General features: G+C 28.0%; 1 protein-coding gene across 1 annotated transcript; it reads right to left on the bottom strand.

Moving 5' to 3' along the window:
* Nucleotides 1–4,649: 4,649 nt before the first annotated feature.
* LOC129958600 (headcase protein-like) lies at nucleotides 4,650–10,851 on the bottom strand. The gene has a single exon (XM_056071188.1). The coding sequence runs from the start codon at nucleotides 10,273–10,275 to the stop codon at nucleotides 9,040–9,042; it is 1,236 nt and encodes a 411-aa protein (XP_055927163.1). The 5' UTR covers nucleotides 10,276–10,851; the 3' UTR covers nucleotides 4,650–9,039.
* Between the last annotated feature and the right edge of the window lie 8,676 nt (nucleotides 10,852–19,527).

The following is a 19,527-nucleotide window of genomic DNA, read 5'->3' as shown; positions in this document are numbered from 1 at the left end:
AAAGACAGATATGATAAATGGAGCTAAGAAATAACACCATGCTACAGGTGTCTATTATATTAGTTGAGCATCAGGTGATAATTGGGGAGACAAAATAGTATGCTCCGGTAACCACTATCTTCGCTATTATACTGACTACGCCGTGTCACTATAATGAACACTAGAAAATTTTGTACTTGTTTTGAAATGATTCTTTATGGCGGTATAAAACTTTTTCTTTTACAACATTCATCATTTTTTTAATGAGAAACCTTCTCAAGCATAGATGAAACCAATCTTTTTTGTGCATTCTGAGGATATTTTGGATCATTCTTCAATGATGACATTTTTTAATTGCTCCTTATTAGAAATTTGATGTTTTCTGATTTTGTTATCCAATAAATCCCAAAGATTTTCATTTACGCTTTAAATCCAGAGATTGTGGAGAGGTATCAATTATTTTCGGACAGTGATATAGTAGCAATTCCTGAATGATTCTTGATTTGTACTTGGGGTCATTATCTTGAAAGAACTAAAAAGATTGTTCAATGCCCAATGCTTTTGCACTCTCCTTTAAAACTTGGGAGTGTTTAAATATGTCCATATTTCCATCAATTAATTAAAGCTTTCCGACCCCATTGGCTGCAATACAACCCCAAACTATAATGGAATCACCCCCATCTCATATTCTTTGCCTTAAGTCCTCCTCTTCTTTCTTTACGCCCTACTTTTACCGTTCTTCTAAGGATAGTCCTGTATAATTTCACAGCGATGTACAATAAACATTCTATTTATACCCATTTAAAGTCAGTTTAAAATTTCGCAGCTTGGATCACTTAGTGATTTTGATGTTATAACTGAATAATATTTCATAGCTTGGTTTAGTTTTATTTAATTTTGTTAACTTGTTATTAAGCTTCATTTTAACTGATATAACTGCATTCTATTTTGCTACTAGCTTTACTTTAATCTCGAATGTCTTACACGCGCTTGGCTGCAAGCTTGGCATGATTTTTTTTTCTCGCCAACAGAACCTGACTAAGGCAGTGGCATACGGGGCAGTTGCACCGGGCCCCCCAAATCGAATAGAAAGTTAATTTTACGTTTCTTTCTTTAGCAGAGCCCCCCCCCCAATGAAGTTTTTGCCCCGGGCCCCAATTAGGCTAAGTCGGGTCCTGCTCGCCAATATATAAACATTACTGACCGATTAATAATTGTGTATTTATTTTAATGCAAATAAATTTCCTTATTATTTTCAATATGTTGTTCCTTTTTTACAATAAGTAGTCCAATTGTATTATATCGTGAACGTTATTAAATCTTCATTGTGAGTGAAATAGTAAAACTAAAACGTATGTTTTATTAAAAATGTTATATAGTAAAATTTCATAAATGTGCTAGTAATAATTGCATGTTTTTACAAATTTAATTAAGATCTAAAAAGAAACTAGTAGATATTCTAAAGATAAGAAACTATAAAAGAAAGAAATGCTATGTTTACAGGTAAAAAATTTGTCTGAATACCAACATTTATTAATATCTTGCGGTATGTACATATCCTAAAATCACCGTTTTCGTAAAAATTTGAATCTCTTTATTATTTTATATTAGTCAACACTTTTAATATTCCAAAAACCATATACTAATAATGTGTTTCCGCGAACAAGCGCTGGGCTTGTATAGCGGTTAGGACTCTGGCGTAGCATTTAAGAGGTCCGGGTTCGATCCTGTGTTAGTACTCTTTTGTTTTCTTTCTAAATTATTTCAAAATAATTTAATAGTTTACAAACAGATTTAATTAATATCTTCTTCGTTTTTTATGCAAAAATAAATAAAAACTCATTTTTCTCCTAATTTTTGGATTATAATTTAATTTTTAGAAAGAAAAATAATTATAATTATGAATGCATTTTTTTTAAATATTACAAAAAAAAAAAAAAAAAAGAAAGAAAAAAAAAACGCAAATCACTTTTATAAAAGTTTTTTTTTTTTTTTAATCTGTGTGAGATAATGATAGAAGCATTTGAACATGTAATGTAAAAATTAAAAGATGTTTTTAAGTAAATAAAAGAAATAAAATGTTTACTTAGAGAAAAATATCTAGCGTATAAAAGATGTTTTATAAGCGGGATATCTTGAAGGCGTCCCGCAATTAAATATTTTGTTGGTTTCAGTTTGTAATTATGCTTTATTTAAAAATTACTCGTAAAAATTCAATAACAGTAAGCAATTATATCATTTAAATCACTGTTGTTTTCCCGGCATAATAATTCTTTCATAACCTTTTCAAAAAAATTTCGCAACTTTATTTGTAGCTTCCCTTCTCTCAATCGGGTTCTACCAAAACTTTCAGTAAATAGGAAATGAAAAGGTAACTAACTAATAAGTCGAACATTTATGATAAAGATGTTTGGATAATGTACATCTTTCGGAGAACAAACACAGTAAGCATGAATTAAGATTTGTAAAACTGCATCTTGCTGCCATCTGTTGGCATCGTCGAAGGACAGATGAATTCTGTTCACCATAAAAGCCAAGAGAAGATGCGAATTATTGTTATTGCTCATATGGTAAGACATTTTTTTTTTTTTTTTTTTTTTTGAGTCTGGGAAACAAATTAATAAATTTTTGTAATTAAAATCTATGATAAGATAACAAACATCTTGAATTCTGAGGGCATAATTATTGGGTAGCAGGATAGGCAAAATGCCAGTCATTAGTTTTAGTGTCCCCGCCGTGAAGTATTAAAATTGTGTAGATACAAACACTGAAAGGAAATCTTAAAATAAATAATGATCATAGCATTATTAATTTTAAAAACTTTTTTTTGGAAGGGTGAGAAATAAAATAAACTCTGGATTATTTCTGAAGTATATATAATCTTTTGAAATCAACTAATATTTTTTAAAAAGTTTTGCAACATTTCAAAAATTAAAGTATTTTTATAACCTAGGATAGTTTATTTGAATTTTGCTAGGGCCAAATCGTAAAATAAACCTGAGCTCCAGTCTAGTTATACTATAGCTTGCCACCAATTATTTTTTTTTCATACACTTCTAATTAACTGAATTGTGTAATGATACTAAACAGGTTTATATAATCCAGATCTAAACATCCTATAATTGGAGAGAGAGGGATGTTGTATATCAACAGTAAATATTACTTACTTTTTCAAATAATTATTATGGTCTCTTAACATATTAAAATATTTAGGAGATAAAATTATTCTGAAATGTAAATTTACAAATATATGCTCCTTATGCAGATAAGTGTTGTTGAGGAACAGCTAATTTATCTTCTGAGTATTATCATTATATGCAAGAATTTTCTGAGAATTTCAAAACTATTAAATTTTAATTGAAAATATAACTTTTTACTCAATTTTTTTAAATTTAGAAGTGAGGGGAAAAGATGAGAAAGAAACTGGAAATACTAGATGATTCTTTAAATACAGTTAAAATTATCTAAAGTTAGTGCAACTTCAGATGACAATGCAGAGAAGGCTATCACAACTGAATAATTTAATTCATATTTCTATGCATCTTAGGACTGGAGAAAAGAGTTCCATGAAGTTGAAAATACATTTTGATTAGGTTTATAAACTCAGAAAGTTAAAAACTGGTGTTAATAATTAATTTCTTTCAAACACAAGACAAGTGAATGAATACCCAAATCAAAAATTTAAGCTTTACTATGCAGCAGGTAGTTACTATATTTATTTGTATCTAAAGAAACATGCATAAGAAAAATTGGATTTAAATATTAAATACAAGCATTACATATGTCCTTTTGTTGCATGGTATAGTTAAAATCTGTTAGATATCAATCATCAGTGATGATAATCTACTACAACCCACCTTCCCTAAAAAATTATGCAGAGTACAATTTGGATATGTTGGTAACCAAAACACAAGTTGTTGTGTTTTTTCCCCGGCCAACCCTTCAATATTATTCGGTGTTAAAAAGGTAGGTCCTCCATTTCCAAGAGTCATCATTGCTTTGAAAGCTTACCTTAAAGCTGCTATAGCCAGTTATTTACATTCTCCTGCATATAATATTCACATGCATGCACATTTTAATTTAAAAGTTTTATATTAAAAAATTGTGATGATATATTTGTTTTAAAATGAAATATATGGGAAATTCCAGTTTGAAGTAAAGTTTCAAATTAAAAATTCGAGAACATAAATAGACTTGTGATCATCTGTGGTGCTTGCATTCAATATTTATTCAAAATATTCAGACTTCAAATACTATCTGTTTATAAAGTAAAGATTTGAAAATGGGTTATTCATTGACTTATCCAATAATTTTAAATATATAATTTTGTAACTCAGAATATTGAATTAAGTTATTTTTAAAGGCCTTAAAATAATAATTAGGCTTATTTTATAGGACTTAAATATACTATCCAGTATATTTCATCATCTTAGAAAGTTCACACTAATAATAAGTTTAGGAAATGTGTATTATCTTGAATATTTTCCCAAATGAAAATAAAATTATGCTTAAAATTTGAGCTATGAGAGTAATTTACTGATCTAAATTAATATAAAATTTTTGAAATTTTACACATTAAATGCAATTTATATTTATATAAAAAGATCCCAGTTAGAAAAAAAGAAACTTATTTAAAAAATAATTGACAAGTACAACAAACACACTATAGAAAAAGGACTTTAGTTTTAAGATTCAAATACACATGTAATACATTTTATATATATTTACAATAGGGTTCAAGAAAAGAAGAAAACAGTGCATGAATGAATACAAGTTATTTCTTCAAAGTTACATAGAAGACAAGTCAATAGACAACACATACAAAAAAGGCATATTGCTTTGTCGAAACAACACAAAACATCTCGAAAATTCTTTACATGAATACATTTAGGTTTTTTTATTGTTTTATTGCATCAACCAATACCATTATTACCAAAACACACACTTTTTTTTTTACAGATCTCTTTTTTTTCTTCTTTTGGACGGGCACCTTTCAGCAAAATTTCAAGATTATCACTCATACCAAATATAGATACAATTCATATAAAACAGTCGAGATAGTCTTTTCTTATGTACAAAGCTTGACAGATTATTAATCGGCAAGATCATACCAAAATTCAAGAAAAACACTGAACACTGGAAGATAAAAATATTAGCCTGCAGAATACACCAATATGCTGACATAAAAGGCCTACAATACAGCATTGTGAAAAATGTGACTAAAAAATATAGTATCTCTGAATACAAAAATTGAATAAACAGATATTTTATTCTACAGGAGAGATCAAGCTCACTTATACTATAAACATTTGTAATCTGCTTCCGACTACAAATATTGCATAATATTTGAACACACTCTAATTCTTCATATGGATAATAACCTTTTTAATGAAAAATTTAATTTTTTATTGCATTGGATCTTTCTTCACTTAAATTCGATGCAAATTTGTACTTCTAAGTTTCAAGAATTTATCAATAACAGAATTCTTTATTTTTAATTCCATTAATTAAATTCAAAAATGTAATAATTTTTTAAAAATAAAATAGCTATACAGTGTTTTCTGTACCAGTTTAGACTAAATAAAAATATTAAAATTTTGAATTCATGTCCTGAAAATATGAATTCATGTTGAATTCATATTTTAACCAGTGTAAGCTTTTATTAAAACTTTGTGTGTGTTTTATAAAGCAACTGGAACTTTAAATTTTGACAAATAACCTAAAACAAAGTAAAACATTTGCACCTTTTGGAAAAAATATTGAATAAATTATATTAATTCTAAAAAAATGTATAAAAATTTTACATTTTTTTAAAAGTTATTATTATGACAACTCTTGTCTCTCACACAGAAGAAATATAGATGATACAGTAATTTCCATGATTAATATTTTAAAGATGCTTGTGGAAGGCTTTTATTTGAAGCACAATCAGGAAATGATATAATAGTTTCATACACTTTTACTTTCATGATTTTCATTTTTAACATGTTTGAATAATGGAATTCTATTTGAAACATTTTAATGAACACATTTACATTAAAAGAATGGTAGTAAAGTGTGTAAGAAAATCAGCATAAATTAAAAGTGCAGAAAATACAAGAAAGAAGAAAGGTTATATCTCTGGGAATAATAGAATTCTGATAATGTAACAATTCCTTTGAGGAATTTACAAATTAAAAGCATGGAGATGAAGTTGAGATATTCATTACAACAAATTTATTTTAAAATCCTATCTATTACACATTATTAATTGAATGCTACAGCCTACATTAATACTTGCCTAATCTGCAAAACAAAGTACAATTGTTTTAAATGAGAGCTCTATTTAAAATTTAAAAAATTATAACTAATAAATTTTACCTTTGATTAAATATGCCAAATTAATAGCTAAAGAAAAAAAAAAAAATCTTGCATTTAATAGTTAAATCTGCTGAGGTTCTGAAGGAGCAAAACAAAGTAAGGGGGAATAATGTGACACTGGCTGAAACCCATAAATATTTTAAATTATATTAATTCCTTCACCTCCTTGCTTCATAATTGTATATATACAAATATGAGAAAAAACTATCTCACATCTTTTAAAATAAATAAAATTTCAACATGCAAAACAGGTAGGTAATCCAACTGCTTATAGTTTTCTTTTTCTTCTGAAATTCGATATAACTGACCAAAATAGCTTATAGAAAAACATACTGAAACACATTCTGTACTATTCTATTCTGTCATCACAGTTAAGAAATGTAAAGCTATAGGTAACAAATTCTGATTATCCTTTAACAACAATTGATAAAACTTAACAGTGATAAAAAGCTATCTAGCAATTAATGACTTCATCAATATATAAAAAAAAGGAAGAGGACTTGTAAATACCTGAAGTAAATTATTTCTTATTCAGGATGTTCAGAGTTAAATAATCTGCAAAGATTTATTTATTACAGTATTTTTACAATGAATATGATACATTGGATTGTTCTTATAGCAATCTTGTGGATTTAAGTTGATGTGGATATATTTAAATTCATCCAGATATGCTGATTATTTCCTTATCTATACCATATTGCTACAACACAAATTTTAAATTTTAGAATTAGTTACAACTAGTAAAACTCTGAGCAGTATTTTTTAAAAGGCAGCTTTATTATAAAGTTCTGTTCTATTCACAAGACAGACAAATTGCATATAATAGTGCAAAGGACATATGCAAAAACTTTTTTACATACTTTCTAAACTTTTTAATTGCAATTAATAAAACATTCAACATAGAAATCAACTCAAACATAAATTAACAATTTCATTTTCTAATGACATATTTGCAAAAAAAAAAAAAAAAAAAATCATTTAACTGTCCCAATTCAAATTCATCAGGACCTGATCTTTGTACTTTTTAGGCTCTGTTTCAACCCAACCAAACTGCATTGAGCGAAATTGAAAAAGTTTCCTTACTCTCTTTGTACTCTTATGGGTCTCTTCAAAATAACAGCTAGAAAATATTTTGACATTTAAAAAAATTGAATGAATATTAATTCAAATTCATTAAAACAAACAAAAATTATAACACTGCCAAAGTAGCAGCTAGCATAATCATAAAAATCATACAAGGAACAACATAAGTATTCATTTATTTTTGCTATGGCCACTAATTTTATTTTGTTTTATAAATAATCATAAATAATAATTTTTATAATTTATATAAAAGAAGAAATATAAATTTTAAAAACTTTCTTCGTTCGAGTCTCAACTAGGAAAAACAAATCAAATACATTTGGTTCAGACTGGAGATCAGTTAAGTGAAAATCCATTGAAATTTATAATATATATTCTTAACAAAATTATTGTAATTTATTTACAAACTTTTCTATTTTGCTCCACAGTAGTGTATATTTTATAAACAGGTTGATACATGATGTGCAAAATCTTCATATAAAATTTAAAAAAAATTCATTCCAAAAAAGATTTGCAAGATTGTTTGAAAATATTTGAATATTAGAAAACAAAATTATCTGAACATAAACTGTACGATTTTATAGCATAAATGAAATATTATGAAATAAACTGTAGTATGCAAAAGCAAATCAAAATTAATACAAAGAAATGCACCACATAAAACATTTTAAAATTAGATTTTGGAATTTCTCAGTTAAATTTTTGCATTCCTATTAATATATAATGCAAAATAAAGTGAAAAAGCTTTTTATTTACATTGATGTACACTACTGTATGTTAAAAGCTAAATGAACCATCTAGTTAGTAAATAGATATTTCTACATATTAGCGACAACTTAACATCAACAGCACATGCACAAACATTTAAATTTCTCATAATAGAGAATTTAACACAAAACAGATTTTTTTAAAATCCAAACTCAATGCTAGATGCCTTGTATTCAATAAATATAACTATTTTTATCAAATTTTTTCCAAAATTAATTTTTGTTTCAATTTAACTAAATTTAGATAAATCTTGAAAGATTTAATTTACAAAAAAAAAAAAAATAATAATAATAATATGCTTTGCATAACCTCTCCTAGTAGTTGGAAAAAGTTCAAGATGAAAGCAATAATGTAAATGAATACATCTACAAAAAGATTATAATAAAACATACAAGGCAAAATAATATCCTCTATAATTCCCTGCATCACAGTATAACATGGTATTTTTAAGCATATGTATACCCACGTAAGGTTATAATATTCAAAATTAAAAAATAACTCATAATATCAACAGTCTAACTAACAGAACAAAACTTAACTAAAACTCAAGTAAAAGAGAAAAAAAAATCCTAAGGAATAAAATCAGGGTGTTTAGAAAATAGCATATAAAAAAATTTAAAAAACATGCAATGAAAAGCTCATATTTGGCATTTTTCATTAACACAAAAATGAATACAAGAAAAAAAAATCATGAATTTAAACTAAATATTTTTTTAAAAGATCTGTGCTTCACATGGTCAAAAATGTTTTTACACAATAACATAACAAACATCTCAAAGAAATTTTAAACATAACCATTGATTTTTCCCACCCTGTCTACACTCACCCTTCCAAAAGTTAACTACCTTTTTAACAAGCACTCTTGATATAGTAAGTTGCTAAGGGTTTTATAAAATGATAATCAACTGCATTGCATGTCGGACATGCTATACTACGGCTGTAGTGACTAAAATTTAACAAGCGATCAGGTGGTATTACCAAGTCTTGACAACTATTGCACTTTAAACGGTCTTGACAACATGGAGTAGCAGCAATCACATCATAGGAATACATAGTGCCCAAGATCAAGTCACTCCCATCCCACTTTTGCCCACAATGTTTACATTGTAAAACTGCATTCCACCCCTCTAAACATGCCATACAAATTGCATTTAGGTACTGAATTTGACTATCAACATTAACAGAAATGGAGCTACTAGAATAATGTCTAGGAGAAATAAAGAATGTTCCATCAATCAGGGGATAACGATCAAAAATGATCATCGGATTATAGCAAAATATGCAATTGACACCAGAAGTTTTATTAGCACTAAGAGTGGATAGTATAAAGCACCTTATTTCATCATTTCCTTGGTTACCTTCATCTTCGATTTTGATGTGATAGGAATTAATTTTATTACGAGGTAACGAGTTAAAAGATGAATAATCTTGTCGTCTGCAAAAAATGCTTCCACTAGTATGACGCTCTTTGCGCTCTGGAACGATGTTTTTCGCTCCCCAGCTCGGAGAGAGTGGACAATCCGAAGATGCGGAATTTGGAGGACTTCCGGATGTGGAGCTCATACTGGATATACTTGAGCTACGAATACGGTTCACAGGAACTTGTTGCCCGATTGTCAACCCAGGCTTCACGGCTGAAGCACTGCCGGTAATGGACAAAATAGGTTTGTCATTTTTCTTCTTACGATGTCGCTTTTTTTTTGCTTGAGTTTCGATAGGAGTTGTCGGAGGGGTCCAGTCCAAATCTTTGCGCAAATGCCCTTTACTGCATTTACATCCACAAGCTTTATAAGCTAAATCGTATCCTTTTTTGGTCCACAGATTTTGTAAACGTTGTTTCTCGCTCCAACTGCGAGCTCGGCCGGTGGAGCGCAGGAATGTCAAGACGGAGTATTCCCACTGGTCAAAACAAACTTTGTGCATATATTCTCCTTCGGTACAGTTCTCGTTATTGCATATAACTTTTACTACATCGGTTAATTTTTCCAAATAAATCGGCTCACCGACATGACAGAACGATGGCACACAGCATATGGTCATGGTAGCTGGATCGAAATTTTCGAAAATAGCCTGGCACTGCTGCATATCGACAGCTATAAAAATTTAAGCTAAGAAATATTAGAATACTAATTTAGCAGAATGACCAAAGTAGTTTTCTGACAGAATATGCCATATGCACGCCCTCTGCGACGATGACAACTAGTGACAGCATCAAAACAATCTGTTTCGAAACAAAACCGTTTGTAGACTTCTGACGGAATCGAGTGCACGGAACAGCGTTGTATCCAAACTAGACCTCTAGGCGGAGCAGCATCCTAATACCAAGAGTGGCGGCAAAAGCGCTTCATTTCATTGGTCCATCGACTGGGCAGGGTGGATCATAACATTGTAACTGCGCATGTCATGTCGCCGGAGCTTCCATCACCCATTATTGAAAATTGTAAACATTACTGAAGAAGTATTTTAAGATGAAAAAAATGCACAAACTAATTAATATTTTCACTCACATTTCGGTCGATTTTCGCAACTTCATCGTACGATAGATTTTGATGTATTGACATAGGGTAGCTTACTGCCGTAGTAGGAGATTTTACTGAACAATTTTACACCTGCGCATATCCTGCAATAGGAAAGGAGAGCGGCACGTGCAGCCAGTTTTGACCTTGAGCGACTGCTGAATCAGTAAACACAAGTTGGCCGCTTCCCAGCAGACCGTGCTGTGAAGTTAAAGGGGCCAACATCAGATTGAAAGCGGGCGGGAGGTGAAATGATAGTACGTTTTTTCGTAGTGAATCGGCCGGATAAATATACTGATCGCTTACTAGGTTTTACGGAAGTTACCTGACAAATAAATTCACATTGTTGAGCGTTCAGATTTTAAGAAATAAATATATCTGACGCGTTTTAGAGGATCATGATAAAAACGAAACTACACCGTATTATATTTCAGAGTAGAGAATAAAGTTTATTTTTTTAAGGCATTAAATTTTAGAACATGAAAACAAAATTTTACTCAGTTATATAGATAAGAAAGTAGTGTTCATGAAAACGGAATAATTTAACTTCGGATTGAAGAAAAGGTCATTTTAAGAAATGAAATTGTAGATAGAACACAACAAAGAACCCAGTTATATCTTTTATAATTTACATAAGATAGTAAAGCTCCTTTTAAACCTATATAAGAAATGAATGAGTTTTTTTTTTAATTTTAAAAAATGATTACGGAACCAGAACTTATATTTTATTCTGTTCCAAGCAAGAAATTCCATTGCATTTTTAAAGTCCTTCTTAGAAAATTTAATTTTTGAACATGAAAAGGAAAGTGAATTGTAATTGATTTTATAAAGTAACAAAGAATAAAGTGCCTCTTAACCAGAATAAGAATAATTGTATTTTTAATCATAGTTTTAAAAATAAAAACTAATAGAAGTCGAATAAATTCATATTTTTAAGAAAATAATTTGCTTTCGCTTCATTATAAATTTTTTTCATTTTTTTAACGTTGAAAAAAAAAAGTTTTGCTTATTTTTTTTTTTTTTTTTTTTTTTGTGTGTTTTTTCTTCCTAGGTTGATTTAAAAATTACACCGAGATAAATATATATATATTAAAACTGTGCATGGATATGGTATGTTTTGTCTTTTTTTTTCAAAATTTATAACTCTGCAAGATAAGATTCAAATTCCTTGTTTTAATATCTAAATGTTTAATTTACTTTTTATATTTTTATATAAACATTTTTTCTCAATAAGTACTGTAAATAAAGAAATCTATTTTGTGAAAGTAGGTGTTTCATGAAAAAGACTTTTATGCTGTTCAAGTATGTTACATAATTAGATTTAATGGCAGTGGAACTTTCACTTTCAGTATATTGAAATCGATACAGAAAATTAACTATTTTTTAGAAATAAGTTCAAGAATTCAGATCTGATATCTATCTATTTATATATATCTCCCTCTCCGTATATATGTATACACGAAAAACTTTAGTTCACTGTGTAAAAATGAAAATCATTAATTTTCATTAGATACTTAAGATTCAGATTTTCTTGAAATTGACATTTTTTCTCTTTGTTATTGATGTCAAAAGAGAACTGGATCATTTCATGAAAAATCGTTAAAAAAAATGCAATCAATAAATACCTGAACGTAGTTAATTCAAAAAAGTAGAAACAAGTACAGTTTAAAAAAAAGGAAGATAGGAATGTAAACTCCAACTGCTTCGGAATTTTTGCTTCAAGAGCTCTCTCTCTTCAGGAGGGAGAGGTATTTCTACGTTCTTTAGGGAGGAACCGGATTCCAAGTTCTTTCTGGGCCGCGTTGCGCTTTTCTACTCGAGGAAAATGAATGGGGCCCTGATAAGGAATTTCTGTCTGTTGTATGGATTCTCGTTTCTACTTAATTTTTAACAGCATTTCCTTAGTTTTTGTAAAAAATTTTGTCATTTAAGATTTCTTTTGCATAGTTCTTAAAAATTTCGTTGAGTCTCATCTTTAAATAGAAATAACTCAAATGAAATCATATTTCATCCTTGAAAATAATTCAGAACTTCAAAAATCATTTCTGCTATTGCTGAACTTTCATTTCATTAATTACTGTCTTGACGAACCAGTGAATAATATCACATTTTCATGTCAAAATTATCTGTATAAGCTCGCAAATGCGACAATATCTTGGGCCTGTTTTCATCATGATTCCTAAATAATGAAAACAGGATCAAGTTGTTGAAAATTGAAAATAAAAATCCTTCTGTAATACAAATTCGGACATTTACTCAAATAATTTTTTAATTTGCCTTTTTTCGGACCAATGGGAAATCAGAAAGAAAAATTTTTTGAACTTCAGTAATTTTTACAAACCATTCCACGGTCCAAACAAGGTGGTAAAAAAGACGATTTCTTGTTAAAAAAAAAAAAAGATTTTGCTGTTATTTTTATTATTTGGGAAGAATATTTTATGATTTAGAATATACTGTTCAAATATTTTATCCTTGAAATTATTATTTGAGCATTGAGCAAAATAATAATTATTAACAAAGAAATAATAAAAAAAACGAGCAGCTTATTAACACTAGCTGTTTTAAGGTAACGAATATAAATAAATTATTATCGAATTCACTTGCGGACATTTAAACTATGTATGAAGACGTATAACTCGATCATCTGTTATCATATTGAAGTAAATATTTGCACTCTATCCTGACAAAACTTAAAAATCGATATGCTACATATAAACACATAATGACAAAATATTTTTTTAAACTTTTTTTTGGCAAGAAGCAAGAATTTGCTAATTATTTTAAGATGAAAAGTACAACTTGTGAAAAAAGACCAAATTTTGTTAGTAGTAAGGAAGAAAACTGTATAAAGCAGTACTTTCTGTGAGTTTTGCTTCTTTTATGTGTTATTTATTATTCAGTGGTAATTTTAATACTGAAATATCTTTTTGTGCAGCAAACAAATTTTTGAACCCGATTTGGGTGAAAAATTGTTTTGCATCCTGAACTGCACATTCGCGTTGAAAAAGCCGAAAAATCATTTATTGATAAGCAAAAAGATATTTAGTTAAATATATTTATAATAAAAAAATAATGAAATATTTCAAATTAAGAATATACGTATTTGCATCTCTTACTACTTTGTCAAACTTATTTACAAAAATATAACTATTTATTAATAAAATAATTTGCTTACATTTTTAACTAAAAGTAGGGAAGTATTTAATAGATAAATTTTATACATTATTCCAGTATTTAAATAAATTACAGTTAAGTAAAAATTCAAGTAGAAAATTAATTTTCTTAGCAAGTTTTTGATTCATTACATTCACTTGCATAAATGTTCAGCTACATTAAAAAAAAAAAAAAAAAAAAAATGCTGCAGTGTCAAGTTAGTTGAATCGCAAATTAATGTATTCAAAAGTATTTAATTGCAAATTTTTACTAGAAAAATTAACGTGTAGAGTTAGAAGAAAGTAAACTTTTATTATAATTAAAAATTAACACTGTTATTTTTTGTGTGTATTTAATTCCTGTAACTAGAATGGTTCCTCTAAAATATTTTTGTAAATTCCATTCATTTAAAAAATTCGATGCGCGTGTTTTAAACAATTTTACAGCCAAGTTTCTGACGAAGTCATGGCGCTAGATGTATTTTGTTCATTTCTTACATCAAAAGCGCAAGCAACTTTCTTCAAGAACCGGAATTGTTACGGCAAAAAATATTCTCTTGGAGAGGAGAGCAAAACATTTAAGAGGGAAAAAATGGGGAGCGGAGCGTCTGCGACCTTAAGGTCGAAAAATTCCCCTAAAGATGGTACCTGACGCGTGAATGATAAAAATAATTTGTCGCAAATGAGCTGCATTTAAAACTTACAACATATATAAATAATAACAAATATTGGCTTTTTAGCTTTCTTTCAAAGCAGCTATAATTATAGGACCCACATTTTTATTAAAAAAGAGGGAGAAAGAGAAAGATAAATTTAAATAATGAAGATAAGCCAATTTGTATGTTGCATTTCATTTTTAGGGAGAATATTTCAGAAAAATAAAAATAAAGCTGATGTTAAATAAACGAAAATTGTTTCTGAATATAAAGATGAGCAACTACTCTTTTATACAGGGTAAAAAACCCAGTCTATTTAGAAATTCCTCTGATTTTAAACACGTTTCTTTTATATTTGTACTCGTTTCTGTAATCTTTTCTTTTCAAAAGATATAATTTAGAGAACCTCCTTTATTTTTTAAGAATTTTTATCACATAAAATGAAACTATGCTAGAACTATGTTTGAAATGAATTAACTGTCGAACTTTTTCACAGAACCGGAGAGTTGCAATAAGAAAAAACAGATTTAATAACTAATTTTAAGAATCGAAGATTTGTTAAGGAGGCATATAAATTCCATAAAAATTACGGATTTGCATAGCAATTTGACATTTCTTAATTTAAAATTTGCAATATACAAAAATCAACAAATACCAATTAGCAGGATTGAAGGAATAATATATTATCTTGTTTCATGCAACGGAATGTAAAAAAAATATTTAAAAAAAATATTAAGAATAAAAAAAAAAAAAATTCTTCAAATTAAAAAACATTTCTTAAGACCTATTTTTATTTATAGATTTTAAAGTAAAGCTATTAAAATATACTTTTATGTTCCTCATTGTTAACACAATATTATCACTCTTGCTTTATGATGATAATCTATTAAGTTGTTCCCTAAAATCATTCTTAGAGCCTTTTCAATTGATACAGTATGGAAGCCATGGATGCAGAACTGGCCTTTAACTAATTACATATATATATATATATATATATATATATATATATATATATATATATATATATATATATATATATATATATATATATATATATATTATATATATATATATATATATATATATATATATATATATATATATATATATATATATATATAAATATATATATATATATATTTATATATATATATATATATATATATATATATATATATATATATATATATATATATATATATATATATATATATATGTAATGATATTTTAACTCTAATTTCAATTTAATTAATTTTCAAGATTTTATCTTAATTTAGCCCATAGTAACTTCATTCTAAAATATTCTCTTATTTCGTGATCCAATTCCACTGTCTCTACTTAATTAATTCAAGAGAAGCTTTGTTAAATTGTTGAATCAGCTAAAATCTAACTTTCCCACACTACGCGTGAAGAGATAAAATAACGCTGATCAGGCAAATTCTTTTTTTAAAATCTCCCTGTGTTTCCCCTACCTTCTCCGCGCATGTTATGAAAATCCCTATCGAAATCTCGTAATATAGTAGTACTATGAAGAAATATTTTCCCTATCAAAATCATAGGTTATATAATACCAGGGATAAAATGTGCAAGAGCTTTTTCCTCATTCCTTTCTGCGTCGTTCTGTGTGCTCATCGCTTGTACATATGCTTGCTTCTTCAAAATGAAATAAAACAACGTCACAAAAATTAAAAGTATCTTCACTGTCTTCAAACTGCATCATGCTTCACAACAAATAATGTTACATATATATATATATATATATATATATATATATATATATATATATATATATATATATATATATATATTAAAGCAGTTTCGTGGCCGAAAAGAGAAGACACTTTGGATTTTTAAACTTCGCTTTTATTCCATTCCGGCAGACATAATTTATACACAAGAAGCGCGGACAAAATACGTCCGTTCACAGAGCGGCACAAGGGCGGAAGAGAAAACAGATAACGAAATATTTATCCCAATGATTATATACTGTGAGATTTTGATAGGGAATTATAGGAATCTTTTAAAAGAATGTGTTTAGATCGACATATTTGTATCCCCACACTCGGAGTGTGGGAACTTGTCGATGTTAGCAATTCTATAGAGCTTCTGTTGCATTAATTAAATAAAAAAAGGTGGTATTGGATCAGGAAATAAGAGAACATTTTAGAATGAAGTTAATATCGGCTAAATTAAAATAAAAATTAGGAAATTAATTAGGATTTAATTTATATATATATATATATATATATACTGTACTACGAAGCATATATATATATATATATATATATTTGATTTGTTGTTATAGCAGTAAAACTGCAGACATTTATCAAATTTTAAAAGAAATGCATTTACAGCAAACCTGTCTGTCCATCTGTTTGTGTGTGGACATAACTCAAAAATCAAAAGAGCTAGAAAGATAAAACTGAACATACGGTTTTATTTTCAAAATAATTGTTCCGTATCATATTCTTAACCCAATCCATGAAAGCGTTGATTTTCTGTCACGTATATTTCTTTGTGAATATGTGAAAACTACTACCGAAAAATATAATATCTTACATAAATGATATTTATTAAGTGTTCTTGTCAACAAAGTTTTAATTTTGCATGCAACTTTTTTTCCTAGTGGGAGAAAAGAACTGCATGCACAGTTACCTTTACTGTACTACGAAGCATATAACGCATCATGTTTTGCAAGTATACCAGAACACCCCTCCTTTCATATTCAGAAAATCGAAAAGAGCTTACTCCCACTGGATTTTCATGCTTAATTCTAACTCTTTAATTCTAGAAACATTTAAAAAAAGTTGCTTTTTTTTTTTTTTTTCCTTTTTTTCTCCCGAATGAGGCTTTGCTTTTCCTATGGCCGGCCTTGCATGAATGGATTAAACTTCTCTTGGCAAAGCAAGTTTTAGGACCTCTCTTCACCCTATCTTCCCAAACCAAACGCTTTTTATAGGTTTTAATTTAATCTCTATATAAATAATATTTAAGTAGCAAATATTTTAATAAAATGAAATAGCAAAACATTTAATTACTAATTAATTACAAGAGAGCTGGTTGCAACATCTCATGAATAAAAAGTAATTTTAAACAATGAAGTAAAAAAATTACATTTTCTTTGAAACAGTTCCTTAAGACAATATCGTTTTATTTGCAATTATAAAATAATATTAAATGTACAAACCTAAATGATTTATTTAATTTGACATAAATCTGTGTTTCTGTTTTATCGAAGATATTATGTATATTTAATTTCATTGATCATTATAAATATTCGAAATAAAAAATGGTGTACCGCATAATAAACTAAAAGAGCGTTTGATTAGGGGAGTCAAATTTACTTTAAAATATGTATCAATACCAGAGCAGCTAAATGTGCGTTGGGAGGGTTATTGATTAATGAGTAATTTAATGAATATTTTAAATAAATTTTCAGTTGAATCTTTCTAAATCTTCCCTAGAAATACCTCATTTAAACAAATAAATAATTATTTCTTTCACAATTGTTAAAAATGAAAATACTTGTTTTTCTGAAATATTTATATATCAAAAGTTAAAAAAAAAATCACGAACATTTTTTACTTAGCGCATGTTTAGTTTCATCTAAAAAACCCCAAACACATTTGATATCATAACAAGAATCTACTTTTTTTTTTTTTTTTTTTGAGAATTGTTTCAAGCCAAAATTTCAGTAACTTTTTCCTCGGAAATTCTCTTTTTGTTTAAAACAAATCGCTTTAGCAGTGCAGTCTGAAAATGTTTGTCGCCCCGCTAAACACTAATTAATGAAAAATAAAAATAAATGTAATTTAAAATATGTACTAGCTATTCAAAGAAATGTTTAAATCTAAGGTGATTTTCATTTCTCACTCTCTCTGTTTCTCTCTCTCTTTTTTATTACGAACTAGCCGCCTTTGGCGACCAGCCGGTTCGCCAATCTTAATGTTCGTTAAAATTTTAATAATTAAATATTTTATGCAATTTCTACTTTAATAGCTTCTTCATCAAAATATTTTAAAACTTCAAATTTTGATTATCATATAATTCATTCATAATATTATAAAGGCCTTCAGTCATAACGTAATATGTATCTCTCTCATTTTCTGTTAGCACCCGTAGAATTTATGCTTTAAATTAAAGTGGAAAGAATTTATCTTCAATTAATATAATAATATTTTTTACTGAAACAAAGCATTTTTTTATAATCTGATTACTGAAAATAGAGTCACTCAGCGTTTAAACTTTATGGGCACTAAAGAATATCTTTTTTAATTTATGTAATATCTCAAGAGTTGGTCAACAAAATTTTCTTAGATTCATTATGAGCAGATCGATTCATTAACAATGTTTAAATTTAAATGCATCAAACACTAAGAAAATAAAACGAATCGTTTAAAATAAACGGTTGAAAACAGGTTTTAAAAAAACTACTTAAAAAACGATGTACTTAAAACTATAAGCATATACAAAAAATATATAACTAACATAAATACAATTTACTTACAAAAGCATGCAACTAACCCAAAAATAATTTAAATCATCCATTGATAACGTTGTCATGGCAACAATCAGAACAGAATGCGCATGCGTGAATTTTCTTCGCCGGTTACGTAACGCAAATACGTGATTTTTTCTACGCCAGTTGGGGTAACGCTATGCGGATTAGAAATTTTTAATTTCCTTTATTCTGTTTTATTTTAATTCAAAAGTACTTCAGAATGAATCTTAAAGATGGATTCATTAACAATGTTTAATTTTAAATGCATCAAACATTAAGAAAATAAACAGAACCTATTGAAATAATCCGCCGAAAATTTTTAACCCTAGCCTCATTACTGTTGGGAGAAAAAAAAACTGAAGCCTTTCTCGTTTGGCGCTGGGGATAATGGAAGATTTTTTTGGCGGGAAAGTTAGTTTTTAATTAATAATTAAAATTCTAATTAAAAATTCGAAAAAAGAAACCCCAGGTGCACATTCCCAACCTCCAAGGTATACATGTAACAAATTTGG

Source organism: Argiope bruennichi, chromosome X1 (assembly GCF_947563725.1).
Source record: "Argiope bruennichi chromosome X1, qqArgBrue1.1, whole genome shotgun sequence".
Taxonomy (NCBI): domain Eukaryota; kingdom Metazoa; phylum Arthropoda; class Arachnida; order Araneae; family Araneidae; genus Argiope; species Argiope bruennichi.
The sequence above is the reverse complement of the archived record's forward strand: the minus strand, read 5'-3'. Positions and strand labels throughout refer to the sequence as shown.

Coding starts and splice junctions, on each gene's coding strand:
- LOC129958600 (XM_056071188.1), bottom strand. CDS start 10,275: ATGCAGCAGTGCCAGGCTATTTTCGAAAATTTCGATCCAGCTACCATG.